Source organism: Lissotriton helveticus, chromosome 11, assembly GCF_964261635.1.
Source record: "Lissotriton helveticus chromosome 11, aLisHel1.1, whole genome shotgun sequence".
In the NCBI taxonomy this organism is placed as follows: domain Eukaryota; kingdom Metazoa; phylum Chordata; class Amphibia; order Caudata; family Salamandridae; genus Lissotriton; species Lissotriton helveticus.
Genome location: NC_136072.1, coordinates 52,551,079 through 52,576,090, shown reverse-complemented (window position 1 = coordinate 52,576,090; position 25,012 = coordinate 52,551,079). Strand labels below are relative to the sequence as shown.

The following is a 25,012-nucleotide window of genomic DNA, read 5'->3' as shown; positions in this document are numbered from 1 at the left end:
AGGGATAGCTCTGCTGTCTTAGCCATAGGCCTGTGATAGGTGTGTAGGTGAGGGATAGCTCTGCTGTCTTAGCCATAGGCCTGTGATAGGTGTGTAGGTGAGGGATAGCTCTGCTGTCTTAGCCATAGGCCTGTGATAGATGTGTAGGTGAGGGATAGCTCTGCTGTCTTAGCCATAGGCCTGTGATAGGTGTGTAGGTGAGGGATAGCTCTGCTGTCTTAGCCATAGGCCTGTGATAGATGTGTAGGTGAGGGATAGCTCTGCTGTCTTAGCCATAGGCCTGTGATAGATGTGTAGGTGAGGGATAGCTCTGCTGTCTTAGCCATAGGCCTGTGATAGGTGTGTAGGTGAGGGATATCTCTGCTGTCTTAGCTCTGGCCCTGTGATAGATGTGTAGGCGAGGGATAGCTCTGCTGCGTTAGCCATAGGCCTGTGATAGGTGTGTAGGTGAGGGATAGCTCTGCTGTCTTAGCCATAGGCCTGTGATAGATGTGTAGGTGAGGGATAGCTCTGCTGTCTTAGCCATAGGCCTGTGATAGATGTGTAGGTGAGGGATAGCTCTGCTGTCTTAGCCATAGGCCTGTGATAGATGTGTAGGTGAGGGATAGCTCTGCTGTCTTAGCCATAGGCCTGCCATAGGTGTGTAGGTGAGGGAAAGCTCTGCTGTCTTAGCCATAGGCCTGTGATAGGTGTGTAGGTGAGGGATAGCTCTGCTGTCTTAGCTCTGGGCCTGTGATAGATGTGTAGGCGAGGGATAGCTCTGCAGTCTTAGCTCTGGGCCTGTGATAGATGTGTAGGTGAGGGAAAACTCTGCTGTCTTAGCCATAGGCCTGTGATAGGTGTGTAGGTGAGGGATAGCTCTGCTGTCTTAGCTCTGGGCCTGTGATAGATGTGTAGGTGAGGGATAGCTCTGCTGTCTTAGCCATAGGCCTGTGATAGGTGTGTAGGTGAGGGATAGCTCTGCTGTCTTAGCCATAGGCCTGTGATAGGTGTGTAGGTGAGGGATAGCTCTGCTGTCTTAGCTCTGGCCCTGTGATAGGTGTGTAGGTGAGGGATAGCTCTGCTGTCTTAGCCATAGGCCTGTGATAGGTGTGTAGGTGAGGGATAGCTCTGCTGTCTTAGCTCTGGCCCTGTGGTAGATGTGTAGGTGAGGGATAGCTCTGCTGTCTTAGCTCTGGCCCTGTGATAGATGTGTAGGCGAGGGATAGCTCTGCTGTCTTAGCTCTGGCCCTGTGATAGGTGTGTAGGTGAGGGATAGCTCTGCTGTCTTAGCTCTGGCCCTGTGATAGATGTGTAGGTGAGGGATAGCCCTGCTGTCTTAGCTCTGGCCCTGTGATAGATGTGTAGGCGAGGGATAGCTCTGCTGTCTTAGCTCTGGCCCTGTGATAGGTGTGTAGGTGAGGGATAGCTCTGCTGTCTTAGCTCTGGCCCTGTGATAGATGTGTAGGTGAGGGATAGCTCTGCTGTCTTAGCCATAGGCCTGTGATAGGTGTGTAGGTGAGGGATAGCTCTGCTGTCTTAGCCATAGGCCTGTGATAGGTGTGTAGGTGAGGGATAGCTCTGCTGTCTTAGCTCTGGCCCTGTGATAGGTGTGTAGGTGAGGGATAGCTCTGCTGTCTTAGCCATAGGCCTGTGATAGGTGTGTAGGTGAGGGATAGCTCTGCTGTCTTAGCTCTGGGCCTGTGATAGGTGTGTAGGTGAGGGATAGCTCTGCTGTCTTAGCCATAGGCCTGTGATAGGTGTGTAGGTGAGGGATAGCTCTGCTGTCTTAGCCATAGGCCTGTGATAGGTGTGTAGGTGAGGGATAGCTCTGCTGTCTTAGCTCTGGGCCTGTGATAGGTGTGTAGGTGAGGGATAGCTCTGCTGTCTTAGCTCTGGGCCTGTGATAGGTGTGTAGGTGAGGGATAGCTCTGCTGTCTTAGCCATAGGCCTGTGATAGGTGTGTAGGTGAGGGATAGCTCTGCTGTCTTAGCCATAGGCCTGTGATAGGTGTGTAGGTGAGGGATAGCTCTGCTGTCTTAGCCATAGGCCTGTGATAGATGTGTAGGTGAGGGATAGCTCTGCTGTCTTAGCCATAGGCCTGTGATAGGTGTGTAGGTGAGGGATAGCTCTGCTGTCTTAGCCATAGGCCTGTGATAGATGTGTAGGTGAGGGATAGCTCTGCTGTCTTAGCCATAGGCCTGTGATAGATGTGTAGGTGAGGGATAGCTCTGCTGTCTTAGCCATAGGCCTGTGATAGGTGTGTAGGTGAGGGATATCTCTGCTGTCTTAGCTCTGGCCCTGTGATAGATGTGTAGGCGAGGGATAGCTCTGCTGCGTTAGCCATAGGCCTGTGATAGGTGTGTAGGTGAGGGATAGCTCTGCTGTCTTAGCCATAGGCCTGTGATAGATGTGTAGGTGAGGGATAGCTCTGCTGTCTTAGCCATAGGCCTGTGATAGATGTGTAGGTGAGGGATAGCTCTGCTGTCTTAGCCATAGGCCTGTGATAGATGTGTAGGTGAGGGATAGCTCTGCTGTCTTAGCCATAGGGCTGTGATAGGTGTGTAGGTGAGGGAAAGCTCTGCTGTCTTAGCCATAGGCCTGTGATAGGTGTGTAGGTGAGGGATAGCTCTGCTGTCTTAGCTCTGGGCCTGTGATAGATGTGTAGGCGAGGGATAGCTCTGCAGTCTTAGCTCTGGGCCTGTGATAGATGTGTAGGTGAGGGAAAACTCTGCTGTCTTAGCCATAGGCCTGTGATAGGTGTGTAGGTGAGGGATAGCTCTGCTGTCTTAGCTCTGGGCCTGTGATAGATGTGTAGGTGAGGGATAGCTCTGCTGTCTTAGCCATAGGCCTGTGATAGATGTGTAGGTGAGGGATAGCTCTGCTGTCTTAGCCATAGGCCTGTGATAGGTGTGTAGGTGAGGGATAGCTCTGCTGTCTTAGCTCTAGGCCTTTGATAGATGTGTAGGTGAGGGATAGCTCTGCTGTCTTAGCCATAGGCCTGTGATAGGTGTGTAGGTGAGGGATAGCTCTGCTGTCTTAGCCATAGGCCTGTGATAGATGTGTAGGTGAGGGATAGCTCTGCTGTCTTAGCCATAGGCCTGTGATAGGTGTGTAGGTGAGGGATAGCTCTGCTGTCTTAGCCATAGGCCTGTGATAGGTGTGTAGGTGAGGGATAGCTCTGCTGTCTTAGCCATAGGCCTGTGATAGGTGTGTAGGTGAGGGATAGCTCTGCTGTCTTAGCCATAGGCCTGTGATAGATGTGTAGGTGAGGGATAGCTCTGCTGTCTTAGCCATAGGCCTGTGATAGGTGTGTAGGTGAGGGATAGCTCTGCTGTCTTAGCTCTGGGCCTGTGATAGGTGTGTAGGTGAGGGATAGCTCTGCTGTCTTAGCCATAGGGCTGTGATAGGTGTGTAGGTGAGGGATAGCTCTGCTGTCTTAGCCATAGGCCTGTGATAGGTGTGTAGGTGAGGGATAGCTCTGCTGTCTTAGCTCTGGGCCTGTGATAGGTGTGTAGGTGAGGGATAGCTCTGCTGTCTTAGCCATAGGCCTGTGATAGGTGTGTAGGTGAGGGATAGCTCTGCTGTCTTAGCCATAGGCCTGTGATAGGTGTGTAGGTGAGGGATAGCTCTGCTGTCTTAGCTCTGGGCCTGTGATAGGTGTGTAGGTGAGGGATAGCTCTGCTGTCTTAGCTCTGGGCCTGTGATAGGTGTGTAGGTGAGGGATAGCTCTGCTGTCTTAGCCATAGGCCTGTGATAGGTGTGTAGGTGAGGGATAGCTCTGCTGTCTTAGCCATAGGCCTGTGATAGGTGTGTAGGTGAGGGATAGCTCTGCTGTCTTAGCCATAAGCCTGTGATAGATGTGTAGGTGAGGGATAGCTCTGCTGTCTTAGCCATAGGCCTGTGATAGGTGTGTAGGTGAGGGATAGCTCTGCTGTCTTAGCCATAGGCCTGTGATAGATGTGTAGGTGAGGGATAGCTCTGCTGTCTTAGCCATAGGCCTGTGATAGGTGTGTAGGTGAGGGATAGCTCTGCTGTCTTAGCCATAGGCCTGTGATAGGTGTGTAGGTGAGGGATAGCTCTGCTGTCTTAGCTCTGGGCCTGTGATAGATGTGTAGGTGAGGGATAGCTCTGCTGTCTTAGCCATAGGCCTGTGATAGGTGTGTAGGTGAGGGATAGCTCTGCTGTCTTAGCTCTGGGCCTGTGATAGATGTGTAGGTGAGGGATAGCTCTGCTGTCTTAGCCATAGGCCTGTGATAGGTGTGTAGGTGAGGGATAGCTCTGCTGTCTTAGCCATAGGCCTGTGATAGATGTGTAGGTGAGGGATAGCTCTGCTGTTTTAGCTCTGGGCCTGTGATAGATGTGTAGGTGAGGGATAGCTCTGCTGTCTTAGCTATGGGCCTGTGATAGATGTGTAGGTGAGGGATAGCTCTGCTGTCTTAGCTCTGGGCCTGTGATAGGTGTGTAGGTGAGGGATAGCTCTGCTGGCTTAGCTCTGGCCCTGTGATAGATGTGTAGGTGAGGGATAGCTCTGCTGTCTTAGCCATAGGCCTGTGATAGGTGTGTAGGTGAGTGATAGCTCTGCTGTCTTAGCTCCGGGCCTGTGATAGATGAGTAGGTGAGGGATAGCTCTGCTGTCTTAGCCATAGGCCTGTGATAGGTGTGTAGGTGAGGGATAGCTCTGCTGTCTTAGCTCTGGCCCTGTGATAGATGTGTAGGTGAGGGATAGCTCTGCTGTCTTAGCTCTGGCCCTGTGATAGGTGTGTAGGTGAGGGATAGCTCTGCTGTCTTAGCTCTGGCCCTGTGATAGGTGTGTAGGTGAGGGATAGCTCTGCTGTCTTAGCTCTGGCCCTGTGATAGGTGTGTAGGCGAGGGATAGCTCTGCTGTCTTAGCTCTGGCCCTGTGATAGGTGTGTAGGTGAGGGATAGCTCTGCTGTCTTAGCTCTGGCCCTGTGATAGTGATAGATGTGTAGGTGAGGGATAGCTCTGCTGTCTTAGCCATAGGCCTGTGATAGGTGTGTAGGTGAGGGATAGCTCTGCTGTCTTAGCCATAGGCCTGTGATAGGTGTGTAGGTGAGGGATAGCTCTGCTGTCTTAGCTCTGGGCCTGTGATAGATGTGTAGGTGAGGGATAGCTCTGCTGTCTTAGCCAAAGGCCTGTGATAGGTGTGTAGGTGAGGAATAGCTCTGCTGTCTTAGCTCTGGGCCTGTGATAGGTGTGTAGGTGAGGGATAGCTCTGCTGTCTTAGCTCTGGGCCTGTGATAGGTGTGTAGGTGAGGGATAGCTCTGCTGTCTTAGCTCTGGGCCTGTGATAGACGTGTAGGTGAGAGATAGCTCTGCTGTCTTAGCTCTGGGCCTGTGATAGGTGTGTAGGTGAGGGATAGCTCTGCTGTCTTAGCCATAGGCCTGTGATAGGTGTGTAGGTGAGGGATAGCTCTGCTGTCTTAGCTCTGGGCCTGTGATAGATGTGTAGGTGAGGGATAGCTCTGCTGTCTTAGCCATAGACCTGTGATAGGTGTGTAGGTGAGGGATAGCTCTGCTGTCTTAGCCATAGGCCTGTGATAGGTGTGTAGGTGAGGGATAGCTCTGCTGTCTTAGCCATAGGCCTGTGATAGATGTGTAGGTGAGGGATAGCTCTGCTGTCTTAGCCATAGGCCTGTGATAGGTGTGTAGGTGAGGTTTAGCTCTGCTGTCTTAGCTCTAGGCCTTTGATAGATGTGTAGGTGAGGGATAGCTCTGCTGTCTTAGCCATAGGCCTGTGATAGGTGTGTAGGTGAGGGATAGCTCTGCTGTCTTAGCCATAGGCCTGTGATAGATGTGTAGGTGAGGGATAGCTCTGCTGTCTTAGCCATAGGCCTGTGATAGGTGTGTAGGTGAGGGATAGCTCTGCTGTCTTAGCCATAGGCCTGTGATAGATGTGTAGGTGAGGGATAGCTCTGCTGTCTTAGCCATAGGCCTGTGATAGGTGTGTAGGTGAGGGATAGCTCTGCTGTCTTAGCCATAGGCCTGTGATAGGTGTGTAGGTGAGGGATAGCTCTGCTGTCTTAGCTCTGGGCCTGTGATAGGTGTGTAGGTGAGGGATAGCTCTGCTGTCTTAGCCATAGGCCTGTGATAGGTGTGTAGGTGAGGGATAGCTCTGCTGTCTTAGCCATAGGCCTGTGATAGGTGTGTAGGTGAGGGATAGCTCTGCTGTCTTAGCTCTGGGCCTGTGATAGGTGTGTAGGTGAGGGATAGCTCTGCTGTCTTAGCTCTGGGCCTGTGATAGGTGTGTAGGTGAGGGATAGCTCTGCTGCCATAGGCCTGTGATAGGTGTGTAGGTGAGGGATAGCTCTGCTGTCTTAGCCATAGGCCTGTGATAGGTGTGTAGGTGAGGGATAGCTCTGCTGTCTTAGCCATAAGCCTGTGATAGATGTGTAGGTGAGGGATAGCTCTGCTGTCTTAGCCATAGGCCTGTGATAGGTGTGTAGGTGAGGGATAGCTCTGCTGTCTTAGCCATAGGCCTGTGATAGATGTGTAGGTGAGGGATAGCTCTGCTGTCTTAGCCATAGGCCTGTGATAGGTGTGTAGGTGAGGGATAGCTCTGCTGTCTTAGCCATAGGCCTGTGATAGGTGTGTAGGTGAGGGATAGCTCTGCTGTCTTAGCTCTGGGCCTGTGATAGATGTGTAGGTGAGGGATAGCTCTGCTGTCTTAGCCATAGGCCTGTGATAGGTGTGTAGGTGAGGGATAGCTCTGCTGTCTTAGCTCTGGGCCTGTGATAGATGTGTAGGTGAGGGATAGCTCTGCTGTCTTAGCCATAGGCCTGTGATAGGTGTGTAGGTGAGGGATAGCTCTGCTGTCTTAGCCATAGGCCTGTGATAGGTGTGTAGGTGAGGGATAGCTCTGCTGTTTTAGCTCTGGGCCTGTGATAGATGTGTAGGTGAGGGATAGCTCTGCTGTCTTAGCTATGGGCCTGTGATAGATGTGTAGGTGAGGGATAGCTCTGCTGTCTTAGCTCTGGGCCTGTGATAGGTGTGTAGGTGAGGGATAGCTCTGCTGGCTTAGCTCTGGCCCTGTGATAGATGTGTAGGTGAGGGATAGCTCTGCTGTCTTAGCCATAGGCCTGTGATAGGTTTGTAGGTGAGGGATAGCTCTGCTGTCTTAGCTCCGGGCCTGTGATAGATGAGTAGGTGAGGGATAGCTCTGCTGTCTTAGCCATAGGCCTGTGATAGGTGTGTAGGTGAGGGATAGCTCTGCTGTCTTAGCTCTGGCCCTGTGATAGATGTGTAGGTGAGGGATAGCTCTGCTGTCTTAGCTCTGGCCCTGTGATAGGTGTGTAGGTGAGGGATAGCTCTGCTGTCTTAGCTCTGGCCCTGTGATAGGTGTGTAGGTGAGGGATAGCTCTGCTGTCTTAGCTCTGGCCCTGTGATAGGTGTGTAGGTGAGGGATAGCTCTGCTGTCTTAGCTCTGGCCCTGTGATAGGTGTGTAGGTGAGGGATAGCTCTGCTGTCTTAGCTCTGGCCCTGTGATAGATGTGTAGGTGAGGGATAGCTCTGCTGTCTTAGCCATAGGCCTGTGATAGGTGTGTAGGTGAGGGATAGCTCTGCTGTCTTAGCCATAGGCCTGTGATAGGTGTGTAGGTGAGGGATAGCTCTGCTGTCTTAGCTCTGGGCCTGTGATAGATGTGTAGGTGAGGGATAGCTCTGCTGTCTTAGCCATAGGCCTGTGATAGGTGTGTAGGTGAGGAATAGCTCTGCTGTCTTAGCTCTGGGCCTGTGATAGGTGTGTAGGTGAGGGATAGCTCTGCTGTCTTAGCTCTGGGCCTGTGATAGGTGTGTAGGTGAGGGATAGCTCTGCTGTCTTAGCTCTGGGCCTGTGATAGACGTGTAGGTGAGAGATAGCTCTGCTGTCTTAGCTCTGGGCCTGTGATAGGTGTGTAGGTGAGGGATAGCTCTGCTGTCTTAGCCATAGGCCTGTGATAGGTGTGTAGGTGAGGGATAGCTCTGCTGTCTTAGCTCTGGGCCTGTGATAGATGTGTAGGTGAGGGATAGCTCTGCTGTCTTAGCCATAGGCCTGTGATAGGTGTGTAGGTGAGGGATAGCTCTGCTGTCTTAGCCATAGGCCTGTGATAGGTGTGTAGGTGAGGGATAGCTCTGCTGTCTTAGCCATAGGCCTGTGATAGATGTGTAGGTGAGGGATAGCTCTGCTGTCTTAGCCATAGGCCTGTGATAGGTGTGTAGGTGAGGGATAGCTCTGCTGTCTTAGCTCTAGGCCTTTGATAGATGTGTAGGTGAGGGATAGCTCTGCTGTCTTAGCCATAGGCCTGTGATAGGTGTGTAGGTGAGGGATAGCTCTGCTGTCTTAGCCATAGGCCTGTGATAGATGTGTAGGTGAGGGATAGCTCTGCTGTCTTAGCCATAGGCCTGTGATAGGTGTGTAGGTGAGGGATAGCTCTGCTGTCTTAGCCATAGGCCTGTGATAGGTGTGTAGGTGAGGGATAGCTCTGCTGTCTTAGCCATAGGCCTGTGATAGGTGTGTAGGTGAGGGATAGCTCTGCTGTCTTAGCTCTGGGCCTGTGATAGGTGTGTAGGTGAGGGATAGCTCTGCTGTCTTAGCTCTGGGCCTGTGATAGGTGTGTAGGTGAGGGATAGCTCTGCTGTCTTAGCTCTGGGCCTGTGATAGGTGTGTAGGTGAGGGATAGCTCTGCTGTCTTAGCCATAGGCCTGTGATAGATGTGTAGGTGAGGGATAGCTCTGCTGTCTTAGCCATAGGCCTGTGATAGGTGTGTAGGTGAGGGATAGCTCTGCTGTCTTAGCTCTGGGCCTGTGATAGGTGTGTAGGTGAGGGATAGCTCTGCTGTCTTAGCTCTGGGCCTGTGATAGGTGTGTAGGTGAGGGATAGCTCTGCTGTCTTAGCCATAGGCCTGTGATAGGTGTGTAGGTGAGGGATAGCTCTGCTGTCTTAGCTCTGGGCCTGTGATAGGTGTGTAGGTGAGGGATAGCTCTGCTGTCTTAGCCATAGGCCTGTGATAGGTGTGTAGGTGAGGGATAGCTCTGCTGTCTTAGCCATAGGCCTGTGATAGGTGTGTAGGTGAGGGATAGCTCTGCTGTCTTAGCTCTGGGCCTGTGATAGGTGTGTAGGTGAGGGATAGCTCTGCTGTCTTAGCTCTGGGCCTGTGATAGGTGTGTAGGTGAGGGATAGCTCTGCTGTCTTAGCCATAGGCCTGTGATAGGTGTGTAGGTGAGGGATAGCTCTGCTGTCTTAGCCATAGGCCTGTGATAGGTGTGTAGGTGAGGGATAGCTCTGCTGTCTTAGCCATAGGCCTGTGATAGATGTGTAGGTGAGGGATAGCTCTGCTGTCTTAGCCATAGGCCTGTGATAGGTGTGTAGGTGAGGGATAGCTCTGCTGTCTTAGCCATAGGCCTGTGATAGATGTGTAGGTGAGGGATAGCTCTGCTGTCTTAGCCATAGGCCTGTGATAGATGTGTAGGTGAGGGATAGCTCTGCTGTCTTAGCCATAGGCCTGTGATAGGTGTGTAGGTGAGGGATATCTCTGCTGTCTTAGCTCTGGCCCTGTGATAGATGTGTAGGCGAGGGATAGCTCTGCTGCGTTAGCCATAGGCCTGTGATAGGTGTGTAGGTGAGGGATAGCTCTGCTGTCTTAGCCATAGGCCTGTGATAGATGTGTAGGTGAGGGATAGCTCTGCTGTCTTAGCCATAGGCCTGTGATAGATGTGTAGGTGAGGGATAGCTCTGCTGTCTTAGCCATAGGCCTGTGATAGATGTGTAGGTGAGGGATAGCTCTGCTGTCTTAGCCATAGGCCTGTGATAGGTGTGTAGGTGAGGGAAAGCTCTGCTGTCTTAGCCATAGGCCTGTGATAGGTGTGTAGGTGAGGGATAGCTCTGCTGTCTTAGCTCTGGGCCTGTGATAGATGTGTAGGCGAGGGATAGCTCTGCAGTCTTAGCTCTGGGCCTGTGATAGATGTGTAGGTGAGGGAAAACTCTGCTGTCTTAGCCATAGGCCTGTGATAGGTGTGTAGGTGAGGGATAGCTCTGCTGTCTTAGCTCTGGGCCTGTGATAGATGTGTAGGTGAGGGATAGCTCTGCTGTCTTAGCCATAGGCCTGTGATAGGTGTGTAGGTGAGGGATAGCTCTGCTGTCTTAGCCATAGGCCTGTGATAGGTGTGTAGGTGAGGGATAGCTCTGCTGTCTTAGCTCTGGCCCTGTGATAGGTGTGTAGGTGAGGGATAGCTCTGCTGTCTTAGCCATAGGCCTGTGATAGGTGTGTAGGTGAGGGATAGCTCTGCTGTCTTAGCTCTGGCCCTGTGATAGATGTGTAGGTGAGGGATAGCTCTGCTGTCTTAGCTCTGGCCCTGTGATAGATGTGTAGGCGAGGGATAGCTCTGCTGTCTTAGCTCTGGCCCTGTGATAGGTGTGTAGGTGAGGGATAGCTCTGCTGTCTTAGCTCTGGCCCTGTGATAGATGTGTAGGTGAGGGATAGCTCTGCTGTCTTAGCTCTGGCCCTGTGATAGATGTGTAGGCGAGGGATAGCTCTGCTGTCTTAGCTCTGGCCCTGTGATAGGTGTGTAGGTGAGGGATAGCTCTGCTGTCTTAGCTCTGGCCCTGTGATAGATGTGTAGGTGAGGGATAGCTCTGCTGTCTTAGCCATAGGCCTGTGATAGGTGTGTAGGTGAGGGATAGCTCTGCTGTCTTAGCCATAGCCCTGTGATAGGTGTGTAGGTGAGGGATAGCTCTGCTGTCTTAGCTCTGGCCCTGTGATAGGTGTGTAGGTGAGGGATAGCTCTGCTGTCTTAGCCATAGGCCTGTGATAGGTGTGTAGGTGAGGGATAGCTCTGCTGTCTTAGCTCTGGGCCTGTGATAGGTGTGTAGGTGAGGGATAGCTCTGCTGTCTTAGCCATAGGCCTGTGATAGGTGTGTAGGTGAGGGATAGCTCTGCTGTCTTAGCCATAGGCCTGTGATAGGTGTGTAGGTGAGGGATAGCTCTGCTGTCTTAGCTCTGGGCCTGTGATAGGTGTGTAGGTGAGGGATAGCTCTGCTGTCTTAGCTCTGGGCCTGTGATAGGTGTGTAGGTGAGGGATAGCTCTGCTGTCTTAGCCATAGGCCTGTGATAGGTGTGTAGGTGAGGGATAGCTCTGCTGTCTTAGCCATAGGCCTGTGATAGGTGTGTAGGTGAGGGATAGCTCTGCTGTCTTAGCCATAGGCCTGTGATAGATGTGTAGGTGAGGGATAGCTCTGCTGTCTTAGCCATAGGCCTGTGATAGGTGTGTAGGTGAGGGATAGCTCTGCTGTCTTAGCCATAGGCCTGTGATAGATGTGTAGGTGAGGGATAGCTCTGCTGTCTTAGCCATAGGCCTGTGATAGATGTGTAGGTGAGGGATAGCTCTGCTGTCTTAGCCATAGGCCTGTGATAGGTGTGTAGGTGAGGGATATCTCTGCTGTCTTAGCTCTGGCCCTGTGATAGATGTGTAGGCGAGGGATAGCTCTGCTGCGTTAGCCATAGGCCTGTGATAGGTGTGTAGGTGAGGGATAGCTCTGCTGTCTTAGCCATAGGCCTGTGATAGATGTGTAGGTGAGGGATAGCTCTGCTGTCTTAGCTCTGGGCCTGTGATAGATGTGTAGGTGAGGGATAGCTCTGCTGTCTTAGCCATAGGCCTGTGATAGATGTGTAGGTGAGGGATAGCTCTGCTGTCTTAGCCATAGGCCTGTGATAGATGTGTAGGTGAGGGATAGCTCTGCTGTCTTAGCCATAGGGCTGTGATAGGTGTGTAGGTGAGGGAAAGCTCTGCTGTCTTAGCCATAGGCCTGTGATAGGTGTGTAGGTGAGGGATAGCTCTGCTGTCTTAGCTCTGGGCCTGTGATAGATGTGTAGGCGAGGGATAGCTCTGCAGTCTTAGCTCTGGGCCTGTGATAGATGTGTAGGTGAGGGAAAACTCTGCTGTCTTAGCCATAGGCCTGTGATAGGTGTGTAGGTGAGGGATAGCTCTGCTGTCTTAGCTCTGGGCCTGTGATAGATGTGTAGGTGAGGGATAGCTCTGCTGTCTTAGCCATAGGCCTGTGATAGGTGTGTAGGTGAGGGATAGCTCTGCTGTCTTAGCCATAGGCCTGTGATAGGTGTGTAGGTGAGGGATAGCTCTGCTGTCTTAGCTCTGGCCCTGTGATAGGTGTGTAGGTGAGGGATAGCTCTGCTGTCTTAGCCATAGGCCTGTGATAGGTGTGTAGGTGAGGGATAGCTCTGCTGTCTTAGCTCTGGCCCTGTGATAGATGTGTAGGTGAGGGATAGCTCTGCTGTCTTAGCTCTGGCCCTGTGATAGATGTGTAGGCGAGGGATAGCTCTGCTGTCTTAGCTCTGGCCCTGTGATAGGTGTGTAGGTGAGGGATAGCTCTGCTGTCTTAGCTCTGGCCCTGTGATAGATGTGTAGGTGAGGGATAGCTCTGCTGTCTTAGCTCTGGCCCTGTGATAGATGTGTAGGCGAGGGATAGCTCTGCTGTCTTAGCTCTGGCCCTGTGATAGGTGTGTAGGTGAGGGATAGCTCTGCTGTCTTAGCTCTGGCCCTGTGATAGATGTGTAGGTGAGGGATAGCTCTGCTGTCTTAGCTCTGGCCCTGTGATAGGTGTGTAGGTGAGGGATAGCTCTGCTGTCTTAGCTCTGGCCCTGTGATAGATGTGTAGGTGAGGGATAGCTCTGCTGTCTTAGCTCTGGCCCTGTGATAGGTGTGTAGGTGAGGGATAGCTCTGCTGTCTTAGCTCTGGCCCTGTGATAGATGTGTAGGTGAGGGATAGCTCTGCTGTCTTAGCCATAGGCCTGTGATAGGTGTGTAGGTGAGGGATAGCTCTGCTGTCTTAGCTCTGGCCCTGTGATAGGTGTGTAGGTGAGGGATAGCTCTGCTGTCTTATCTCTGGCCCTGTGATAGGTGTGTAGGTGAGGGATAGCTCTGCTGTCTTAGCTCTGGCCCTGTGATAGGTGTGTAGGTCAGGGATAGCTCTGCTGTCTTAGCTCTGGCCCTGTGATAGATGTGTAGGTGAGGGATAGCTCTGCTGTCTTAGCCATAGGCCTGTGATAGGTGTGTAGGTGAGGGATAGCTCTGCTGTCTTAGCCATAGGCCTGTGATAGGTGTGTAGGTGAGGGATAGCTCTGCTGTCTTAGCTCTGGGCCTGTGATAGATGTGTAGGTGAGGGATAGCTCTGCTGTCTTAGCCATAGGCCTGTGATAGGTGTGTAGGTGAGGGATAGCTCTGCTGTCTTAGCCATAGGCCTGTGATAGATGTGTAGGTGAGGGATAGCTCTGCTGTCTTAGCTCTAGGCTTTTGATAGATGTGTAGGTGAGGGATAGCTCTGCTGTCTTAGCTCTGGGCCTGTGATAGATGTGTAGGTGAGGGATAGCTCTGCTGTCTTAGCCATAGGCCTGTGATAGGTGTGTAGGTGAGGGATAGCTCTGCTGTCTTAGCCATAGGCCTGTGATAGGTGTGTAGGGGAGGGATAGCTCTGCTGTCTTAGCCATAGGCCTGTGATAGATGTGTAGGTGAGGGATAGCTCTGCTGTCTTAGCTCTGGGCCTTTGATAGATGTGTAGGTGAGGGATAGCTCTGCTGTCTTAGCCATAGGCCTGTGATAGGTGTGTAGGTGAGGGATAGCTCTGCTGTCTTAGCCATAGGCCTGTGATAGGTGTGTAGGTGAGGGATAGCTCTGCTGTCTTAGCCATAGGCCTGTGATAGGTGTGTAGGTGAGGGATAGCTCTGCTGTCTTAGCCATAGGCCTGTGATAGGTGTGTAGGTGAGGGATAGCTCTGCTGTCTTAGCTCTGGGCCTGTGATAGATGTGTAGGTGAGGGATAGCTCTGCTGTCTTAGCCATAGGCCTGTGATAGGTGTGTAGGTGAGGGATAGCTCTGCTGTCTTAGCTCTAGGCCTTTGATAGATGTGTAGGTGAGGGATAGCTCTGCTGTCTTAGCCATAGGCCTGTGATAGGTGTGTAGGTGAGGGATAGCTCTGCTGTCTTAGCTCTGGGCCTGTGATAGGTGTGTAGGTGAGGGATAGCTCTGCTGTCTTAGCCATAGGCCTGTGATAGATGTGTAGGTGAGGGATAGCTCTGCTGTCTTAGCCATAGGCCTGTGATAGATGTGTAGGTGAGGGATAGCTCTGCTGTCTTAGCTCTGGGCCTGTGATAGATGTGTAGGTGAGGGATAGCTCTGCTGTCTTAGCCATAGACCTGTGATAGGTGTGTTGGTGAGGGATAGCTCTGCTGTCTTAGCCATAGGCCTGTGATAGGTGTGTAGGTGAGGGATAGCTCTGCTGTCTTAGCTCTGGGCCTGTGATAGATGTGTAGGTGAGGGATAGCTCTGCTGTCTTAGCCATAGGCCTGTGATAGGTGTGTAGGTGAGGGATAGCTCTGCTGTCTTAGCCATAGGCCTGTGATAGGTGTGTAGGTGAGGGATAGCTCTGCTGTCTTAGCTCTGGGCCTGTGATAGATGTGTAGGTGAGGGATAGCTCTGCTGTCTTAGCCATAGGCCTGTGATAGATGTGTAGGTGAGGGATAGCTCTGCTGTCTTAGCTCTAGGCCTTTGATAGATGTGTAGGTGAGGGATAGCTCTGCTGTCTTAGCTCTGGGCCTGTGATAGATGTGTAGGTGAGGGATAGCTCTGCTGTCTTAGCCATAGGCCTGTGATAGGTGTGTAGGTGAGGGATAGCTCTGCTGTCTTAGCCATAGGCCTGTGATAGATGTGTAGGTGAGGGATAGCTCTGCTGTCTTAGCTCTGGGCCTGTGATAGGTGTGTAGGTGAGGGATAGCTCTGCTGTCTTAGCTCTGGGCCTGTGATAGGTGTGTAGGTGAGGGATAGCTCTGCTGTCTTAGCTCTGGGCCTGTGATAGGTGTGTAGGTGAGGGATAGCTCTGCTGTCTTAGCTCTGGGCCTGTGATAGATGTGTAGGTGAGGGATAGCTCTGCTGTCTTAGCTCTGGGCCTGTGATAGGTGTGTAGGTGAGGGATAGCTCTGCTGTCTTAGCCATAGGCCTGTGATAGATGTGTAGGTGAGGGATAGCTCTGCTGTCTTAGCCATAGGCCTGTGATAGGTGTGTAGGTGAGGGATAGCTCTGCTGTCTTAGCTCTGGGCCTGTGATAGATGTGTAGGTGAGGGATAGCTCTGCTGTCTTAGCCATAGGCCTGTGATAGGTGTGTAGGTGAGGGATAGCTCTGCTGTCTTAGCCATAGGCCTGTGATAGGTGTGTAGGTGAGGGATAGCTCTGCTGTCTTAGCTCTGGGCCTGTGATAGATGTGTAGGTGAGGGATAGCTCTGCTGTCTTAGCCATAGGCCTGTGATAGGTGTGTAGGTGAGGGATAGCTCTGCTGTCTTAGCCATAGGCCTTTGATAGATGTGTAGGTGAGGGATAGCTCTGCTGTCTTAGCTCTAGGCCTTTGATAGATGTGTAGGTGAGGGATAGCTCTGCTGTCTTAGCTCTGGGCCTGTGATAGATGTGTAGGTGAGGGATAGCTCTGCTGTCTTAGCCATAGGCCTGTGATAGGTGTGTAGGTGAGGGATAGCTCTGCTGTCTTAGCCATAGGCCTGTGATAGGTGTGTAGGTGAGGGATAGCTCTGCTGTCTTAGCCATAGGCCTGTGATAGATGTGTAGGTGAGGGATAGCTCTGCTGTCTTAGCTCTGGGCCTTTGATAGATGTGTAGGTGAAGGATAGCTCTGCTGTCTTAGCCATAGGCCTGTGATAGGTGTGTAGGTGAGGGATAGCTCTGCTGTCTTAGCCATAGGCCTGTGATAGGTGTGTAGGTGAGGGATAGCTCTGCTGTCTTAGCCATAGGCCTGTGATAGGTGTGTAGGTGAGGGATAGCTCTGCTGTCTTAGCTCTAGGCCTGTGATAGATGTGTAGGTGAGGGATAGCTCTGCTGTCTTAGCTCTGGGCCTGTGATAGATGTGTAGGTGAGGGATAGCTCTGCTGTCTTAGCTCTGGGCCTGTGATAGATGTGTAGGTGAGGGATAGCTCTGCTGTCTTAGCCATAGGCCTGTGATAGATGTGTAGGTGAGGGATAGCTCTGCTGTCTTAGCCATAGGCCTGTGATAGGTGTGTAGGTGAGGGATAGCTCTGCTGTCTTAGCTCTGGGCCTGTGATAGATGTGTAGGTGAGGGATAGCTCTGCTGTCTTAGCCATAGGCCTGTGATAGGTGTGTAGGTGAGGGATAGCTCTGCTGTCTTAGCCATAGGCCTGTGATAGGTGTGTAGGTGAGGGATAGCTCTGCTGTCTTAGCCATAGGCCTGTGATAGGTGTGTAGGTGAGGGATAGCTCTGCTGTCTTAGCTCTGGCCCTGTGATAGGTGTGTAGGTGAGGGATAGCTCTGCTGTCTTAGCCATAGGCCTGTGATAGGTGTGTAGGTGAGGGATAGCTCTGCTGTCTTAGCTCTAGGCCTTTGATAGATGTGTAGGTGAGGGATAGCTCTGCTGTCTTAGCTCTGGCCCTGTGATAGGTGTGTAGGTGAGGGATAGCTCTGCTGTCTTAGCCATAGGCCTGTGATAGGTGTGTAGGTGAGGGATAGCTCTGCTGTCTTAGCTCTGGGTCTGTGATAGGTGTGTAGGTGAGGGATAGCTCTGCTGTCTTAGCTCTGGGCCTGTGATAGGTGTGTAGGTGAGGGATAGCTCTGCTGTCTTAGCCATAGGCCTGTGATAGGTGTGTAGGTGAGGGATAGCTCTGCTGTCTTAGCTCTAGGCCTGTGATAGATGTGTAGGCGAGGGATAGCTCTGCTGTCTTAGCCATAGGCCTGTGATAGGTGTGTAGGTGAGGGATAGCTCTGCTGTCTTAGCCATAGGCCTGTGATAGGTGTGTAGGTGAGGGATAGCTCTGCTGTCTTAGCTCTGGCCCTGTGATAGATGTGTAGGTGAGGGATAGCTCTGCTGTCTTAGCCATAGGCCTGTGATAGGTGTGCAGGTGAGGGATAGCTCTGCTGTCTTAGCTCTGGCCCTGTGATAGATGTGTAGGTGAGGGATAGCTCTGCTGTCTTAGCTCTGGGCCTGTGATAGATGTGTAGGTTAAGGAATAGCTCTGCTGTCTTAGCTCTGGGCCTGTGATAGGTGTGTAGGTGAGGGATAGCTCTGCTGTCTTAGCCATAGGCCTGTGATAGGTGTGTAGGTGAGGGATAGCTCTGCTGTCTTAGCCATAGGCCTGTGATAGATGTGTAGGTGAGGGATAGCTCTGCTGTCTTAGCTCTGGGCCTGTGATAGATGTGTAGGTGAGGGATAGCTCTGCTGTCTTAGCCATAGGCCTGTGATAGGTGTGTAGGTGAGGGATAGCGCTGCTGTCTTAGCCATAGGCCTGTGATAGGTGTGTAGGTGAGGGATAGCTCTGCTGTCTTAGCTCTGGGCCTGTGATAGGTGTGTAGGTGAGGGATAGATCTGCTGTCTTAGCCATAGGCCTGTGATAGGTGTGTAGGTGAGGGATAGCTCTGCTGTCTTAGCCATAGGCCTGTGATAGGTGTGTAGGTGAGGGATAGCTCTGCTGTCTTAGCCATAGGCCTGTGATAGATGTGTAGGTGAGGGATAGCTCTGCTGTCTTAGCTCTAGGCCTGTGATAGGTGTGTAGGTGAGGGATAGCTCTGCTGTCTTAGCCATAGGCCTGTGATAGGTGTGTAGGTGAGGGATAGCTCTGCTGTCTTAGCTCTGGGCCTGTGATAGGTGTGTAGGTGAGGGATAGCTCTGCTGTCTTAGCTCTGGGCCTGTGATAGATGTGTAGGTGAGGGATAGCTCTGCTGTCTTAGCCATAGGCCTGTGATAGATGTGTAGGTGAGGGATAGCTCTGCTGTCTTAGCTCTGGCCCTGTGATAGATGTGTAGGTGAGGGATAGCTCTGCTGTCTTAGCTCTAGGCCTGTGATAGATGTGTAGGTGAGGGATAGCTCTGCTGTCTTAGCTCTAGGCCTGTGATAGATGTGTAGGTGAGGGATAGCTCTGCTGTCTTAGCCATAGGCCTGTGATAGATGTGTAGGTGAGGGATAGCTCTGCTGTCTTAGCTCTAGGCCTGTGATAGGTGTGTAGGTGAGGGATAGCTCTGCTGTCTTAGCTCTGGGCCTGTGATAGATGTGTAGGTGAGGGATAGCTCTGCTGTCTTAGCCATAGGCCTGTGATAGATGTGTAGGTGAGGGATAGCTCTGCTGTCTTAGCCATAGGCCTGTGATAGGTGTGTAGGTGAGGGATAGCTCTGCTGTCTTAGCCATAGGCCTGTGATAGGTGTGTAGGTGAGGGATAGCTCTGCTGTCTTAGCCATAGGCCTGTGATAGGTGTGTAGGTGAGGGATAGCTCTGCTGTCTTAGCTCTGGGCCTGTGATAGGTGTGTGGGTGGTAGGTAGATGTGCTGTCAGAAGTCTGAGTCTGTGTGCTCCATGCAAGTGAAGGACCGCTCTGCTGTCTGAGGTCCGAGCCTCTCTGGTCTGTGCGTGAGAGGGGTAGTTCTGCTGTCGGTGTAGGCAATGGACAGACCTGCTGCCTTACCTCTTGTCATGCGTGGTCTGTGTGGGAGCGCTGCTGTCTTAGGTCTGAACTTGAGTGGCTCCTGTAGGCGAGGGATAGCTCTGCGGTCTCACTGTCTCGGGTCTGAGTTTCTGTGGTCTGTGTAGTGGAGGGATAGCTCAGCTATCTTAGATCTGAACTTGAGTGGTGTGTATGGGTGACAGATAGCTCAGCTGTCTTAGTGGTGAGTGTGTGTAGTTTGTATAGTTGAGGGATAGGTCTGCAGTCTCACTGTCTTGGGGCTGAGCTTCTGTGAAGATGAGATAGCCCTGCTCTCTCGTCCTGTATTGCACTGTTTGCTACCTCATGTATTTTGTTTGCTCACAATTGTCACTTTTACTTCATGTAATTTCTCATCTGCTTTTGTAATTTGTTCATTTGTAATTTTCTGTTCCTTTGTGAAGCGCTCTGACGCCTTCGGGTAAAGTCTGCGCTATATAAAAATGCATAAATAAATAAATAAATAAGTATGGTCTGTACTGGTGAGGGGTTACTTTGCTATCTTAGATCTGAAATTGTGTGGCCTGTATGGGTGAGGGATAGCCCTGCAGTCTCACTGCCTCAGGTCTGCGCTTCTGTGGTCTGCGTAGGTGAGGGTTACCTCTATAATCTTATGTTTGAGGTATGAGTTTGCTTGGTCTGTGAATGTGAGCGAGCATTGCTTTCTTACAAATGAGCTTCAGTGATCTGTGCAGGTAGGGGATAGCTCTGCTGGTTTAGGTGTGAGATTGTGTAGTCTCTGTAAGTAAGGGATAGCTCTGCTGTCTCAATTGTGAGTTTGCATGGTCTGTACAGGTGAGGGCAAAGTACAAGGCCTAAAAAAATAAGTGGGGGGGACTAACCAAGTTAGGCAGTATGCAAGTGACGTCATGGCACATGACATCATGACGCTGCATCACAGGAAGAGGCATCACAGGAAGTGGAATCACAGCCCATGACCTCACAGGAAGTGATATCACAAAAAGTGACATCAGATCTTAATACCTCACACATATGTTTAGTAGGTCTGTCATGAGTACATTTGAACGCAATCCTAGATTTAACAAAGCAGACTTTGCGTAGAGATTGTGCCAATGCAAAGTCTGGTCCTCAACTAATACATTTATGTTTTTTAAACTGTGCAACAGACCTTGGCAACAAGGAGAACCAATAAATCTGTTCTGCTTAATTAGTTGCAAAGTCTGCATTTTAAAATGTTTTATGGGGTTAAGGAGACACCTGCTGCAGAAATCTTTGTGTGCCCAGTAAATCTCAGGGAACAATAATAATGGCGAAATAACTCTGGAGGTTAACGCATTTGCTGGAGAGAGATGTGTTTTCTCTGGTCCCATTTTTTAAATCAAAGTAGCACAGAGGGTTCATTTGTCTCCTGCACAGCACATCACCCAACATGCAGATGACAGATTTTTACTTTATGTAGATCAATAAGTGGGTCACTGCTTTTATCACTGAGATCCTTTTGTTACTTGCAGTTCATAAATTGTAATCCTTCTAATACAGCACAGTGAAATATGAAGGACGTGCGACTCCCACGGATCATAACCCTCTCTGCTTTATGTAACACATCCTGTATATTAATGCATACACATATGATTTGGGGCCATATGTATCAAGATGCCCATTTGCGATTCTCAAATTACAATTTTTAAGAAATCGCTATTTGAGAATCGCAAATGGGTATGTATGTACAAATTTTTTTTTGTGATTCCTTAGAATTCCTTAATTGCGATCAGCAAATTGCGAATCGCAATAAAGGAATACTTTCCCATTCATTTCTATGGGCCAGGAGGCCCATAGGAATGAATGGGAAGTTATTCTCAATATGCGATTCGAAGTTTGCGAATCGCAAATTGAGAATAATTTCAAGGGTGCAGGGGTGTCCAAAAGACACCCTGTTGCACCCCTGAAATATGCATGGGTGCACATGTGGCGCACATACATGCCCTATGGGCATGTATGTGCGTCACATGGTACTTTGAAAAATGCAAAAATGTGCATTTTTCAAGGAATTCGCAACTTACCACCAACTAGAAGTTGGTGGTAATTTGCGATTCCTTAAGGGCATTTTGCAAAATTTTTTGGCTACATAAATTGCATTTAAGGAATCGCAAAATTTGTGATTCCTTATTTTGCACCAGTTTTTCTTCATACACTCCATTTAGCAAATTCGCATTCGCAAAGACCGAAATTCTGGGAATTTCTGCCTTTGCGATTGCAAATTTGCATGATACATATGGCCCTTGTTCTCAATGTATAATGTGTATGTGCGATGTAAAGCACTCCAACACCCTGCATTGTGATGAGTAGTGCTGTAAAAGAAATAAAACAAAATAGTGGTATACAAAATGTTATTTGTGTAAATACTGGGACAGGTCAACACATCTGACATTCTTACAGTACATGCATATCTCTTATATACAGGGACTGAACAAAGGCAAAACTGTGCCTAAGGTAGTTGTGAAGTAATAACAAGCTGTGTGCCTTTGTTTGCCCTCCATTGCATTTGCATCTAGGTGTGAGGCTCTTGATAGCTCCCAGAGAGACTAGAACAAAAGGAGGACTGATGGCCCCTTAACTTCAGCCTTTGCTTTGGCACCAGGCAGCTCGAATTAACAAGCATTAGAAATGCAATAGGTCTCACATTTTTGGGAGTTAGAGCTATTGGCATAGCTCAACAACTACCGGTGCTGAACAGAGCATTGCTCCGTGAAATGGCCTGAAACCCTAACACGATTTTGGCTGTTCTTGTGTGACCCTCATCTCAGAAAGTTTAACGTATAATTTATTGCCGCATTGAGGTCCATCATAAGACATGGCCTGCGGGGTGGTGGTAAATACTAATTTTGCTAGAAGCCTGGCCCTGCTTCCTGCCTAGTAGGAAAGGCAGGGACCGCAGTGCCTAATTTGAGCTGGTGGTTTCCGGTGCTCGGCACCGGCACTTAATTGTCAACACCAGCACTTGTGACAGCTACTAGCTGTTTCCGTAATTTGGAGATGAGAAGGACAACAGTGGTTTAATAATTTCAAAAAACTAATGCATGTCGCCCATACCATTCTTTGAGCTTTTGTGGCCTCTACCAGACTGAATTTCCACACTTGTAGCAGTGTGATGGTTAGTGGTTGTGTAGGTACTGTCAATAGCTTGGGCAGTGAATAGTGCAAACTGCTGCTGCCTTCCAACAGCGCCCCAGCACTTTTTTTTTTACAAATTAAGCACTGGGCCGCAGCCGCGTGTTGACGACTTATTTCCTTAAGTTTGTGAAACCCTCTCATATGTCAATGGCAATGACTTGGGCTCATTGGTTCTGTAGAGATACAAGCCCCGCCCTTGGCTTAATGAAAACTCCATTTGAGTGTTTACATGGGAAGGTAAGATTGGGCTCCACTCTTCAACATTCACTCACATTTGGGGGGGATTTTAGCCCGGAGGGTGCTATTGGGGTGAAGAGTTGGCCTAACGGCTAGGGCGGTCGACCTCGAGAATCTGGGGAACTGGGTTCGAGTCTCGGCAATGACGCTGAACATCCTGTGATTCTGGGCAAATCACTTAATCTCCCTGTGCCTAAACAAAACAAAAAAAAATGAATGTGTCTTCATGTAATGCAACTTTTTTTAATTTTTTTATAATAATAATATTTATTTGGATATAAAATAAGATCCTTAAAAGAAGTGCCAACAGCAATACACATTGTAAGAGCAAAAATAACATCAATGATCAACTTTAAGTGGATAAAAGTTCCCACATTGCATTGTGCAGTTCCCTATTGAACAATCCAAGTGACGTTTAAAAATGACTTTTTTTTTAAACAAGAAGATAAAAGATACGGAGTTTGTTATACAGTGATTTACCGTGTTAAACTTGTAGGCCCACCCGCCGTTAATAAATAATTACAAATGTTAAAAAAGAGATCAGATAAAATAGCAACAGCAGGTCAATAGCAGCAAATCATGATAGTGCAACTATAAATAAAATCAATTACAGATGATACAGCTTGGTTTAGGCTGCTCCCAACATGAGGGGAGCATGCAAAAAGTTGCGATATGCAAAGCGTATAAACAGTATAAGGCCGATATTTAAAGCTGTGTTTTCTGGGCATAAGGCCACAATGATTGCCTGTCTGCAGGACCGGATTCCCAACCTATTCCACTCCACTTTCAATTTACATCTGCGCTGTGCCATGAGTGCTGGGCAAAGACAAACCACGTGCTCCGGAGTTTCAGCCGTCCTGCCGCACCCTCTGCACCATATTTCATCTGACGTGCGACGCCAGCCTGGCAGATCTTTTAAAAATTGCCAGTCACCAAGTCTGATAGCCATAAAACTGAGTTTTAGGTGCAGGACAGATAGGTTGCAGGAGCTAAACGCCCGTACGAGTTTATAATGGCCCAGGCGTGTCTACGTTTGGCAAGGTGATTTTTATCCATGATGAGGGAACTTATTCGGATGCTTTTCTTAATGGAGGATTTAAATACTGTCATACTGGGGTTGAGAGCCCATAGGTCACCCGCAGAGAGTTCTTGAATGTACTCCTTAAAGAGGCACCCGTACGTGCCCCCTGGGTTTTTCACAAAGATATCTTGCCAAACTAGCGACTCCAATGAGCCTATGTCTGCTTGTCTGAATTTGTGGCGGAGATTTAGAAATGTGCCAATGCTGGAGGCTTCTTAGTTTAATAAACCAAATTCTAGCTAATCTGGGCAGCAGAGGCATTTTTGGGCAAACAAAGGACTTTTTTTATAAATTTTAGTCACGTGCTGGTTTAAATTCATGTTCAGTTTACCCCTGAAAATCTCATTACCATATGACAGTGTCGGGCCTATTTTTGCTCTCATGACCTCTAGTAGAGGAGTTAAACTTGGGCCAGACAATTTTTTTGAGAGCTTAGAGAGGGTCACCTGTAGGGTCACAGCTTTAGCAGATATCTCCTTACGCTGTTTCGCAAAATTGCCCCTTGAGTCGAGATTGACCCCTAGGTATTTGTATACACTTCCTACTGCAATGGTCATGTTGTTATATGACCATCCTCCCCCGACTTTTCTTTTTTTTCCAAAGATAACCACTTGAGTTTTCTTTAGGTTAACCTCTAACAGGTTTGCAGTGGTGTAATTGTATAATTTTACCAGGAGCCTTTGGAGATGAGAAGGACAACAGTGGTTTAATAATTGCAAAGAACTAATGCATGTCACCCATACCATTCTTTGACCTTTTGTGGCCTCTAACAGTCAGAATTTCCACACTTGTAGCAGAGTGATGTTTAGTAGTTGTATAGGTACTGTCAATAGCTTGGGCAGTGAATAGTGCAAACTGCTGCTGCCTTCCAACAGCGCCCCAGCACTTTTTTTTTTTCAAATTAAGCACTGGACCGCAGCCGCGTGTTGACGACTTATTTCCTTAAGTTTGTGAAACCCTCTCATATGTCAATGGCAATGACTTGGGCTCATTGGTTCTGTAGAGATACAAGCCCCGCCCTTGGCTTAATGAAAACTCCATTTGAGTGTTTACATGGGAAGGTAAGATTGGGCTCCACTCTTCAACATTCACTCACATTTGGGGGGGATTTTAGCCCGGAGGGTGCTATTGGGGTGAAGAGTTGGCCTAACGGTTAGGGCGGTCGACCTCGAGAATCTGGGGAACTGGGTTCGAGTCTCGGCAATGACGCTGAACATCCTGTGATTCTGGGCAAATCACTTAATCTCCCTGTGCCTAAACAAAAAAAAAAAATTAATGTGTCCTCATGTAATGCATCTGGTGCTATGTAAAACGCTCTGATACCCAATTCGGGTCAAGTTCGCGCTATATAAAACTCTGTAAAATAAAAAAAAACTCTGTAAAATAAAAAAAATAAAAAATCATAAGAGAATGAATGAGATATTTCAGTGGGTCTCTGGAGGTCCCCAAAAATGGCAGCTGGTGGGACAGGACATTATGAGGCTTCGTAACTGTGGTGTTGCACATGTGATACTTCTTCCCTGTAGCGTGCTGATGGCCAGCCCCAACCTCTCTCCACTTCTTCTCCCCGCTACCATGCAGGATCCTTCACAACTACATGATCTGGCGCATCGTGGTGGTCCTCAGCGAGCACCTCTCCACGCCGTTCCGCGACGCCATCCACGAGCTGTCCAAGGACATGGAGGGGACGGAGAAGCAGGTGGAGCTGGGGAAGATGTGTCTCAGCCAGACCAACAAGCACTTTGGGATGGCGCTGGGAGCTCTCTTCGTCGAGGAGCACTTCTCGTCTAGGAGCAAGGCCAAGGTGCGTGGGTACTCTTCCCGGAGCTCGGCTTACGGAGAACGCAGGCATGGGTTGGTCGATTTGGTGTTGGGTGCATGGGGAATAACATGGGATGGTATATCTGGTGGCTGACTAACACCACTTATTACCCAATAAGGGTCTCTTGGTGCTAAGTGCAAACCTAGCCAAACAGGATGGTCCTGAGCTTCCGACTGAACATTTTCAAGGAGGCAGCGCGCCTTCGTTCTAGAGCAAGAGTATTCCAAACGATTGCAGAAATGTACCACCCAGCTAGAGTGCTAAGATTAAA

At 49.7% G+C, this 25,012-nt stretch overlaps 1 protein-coding gene across 1 annotated transcript in view; it reads left to right on the top strand.

Moving 5' to 3' along the window:
• The window catches only part of ECEL1 (endothelin converting enzyme like 1), a 270,327-nt gene that overhangs the window by 165,670 nt on the left and 79,645 nt on the right, over nt 1-25,012 (top strand). Inside the window, exon 6 of the mRNA XM_078665391.1 lies at nt 24,501-24,723. Coding sequence (XP_078521517.1) covers nt 24,501-24,723 — 223 coding nt within the window. The remainder of the gene's footprint in view (nt 1-24,500; nt 24,724-25,012) is intronic.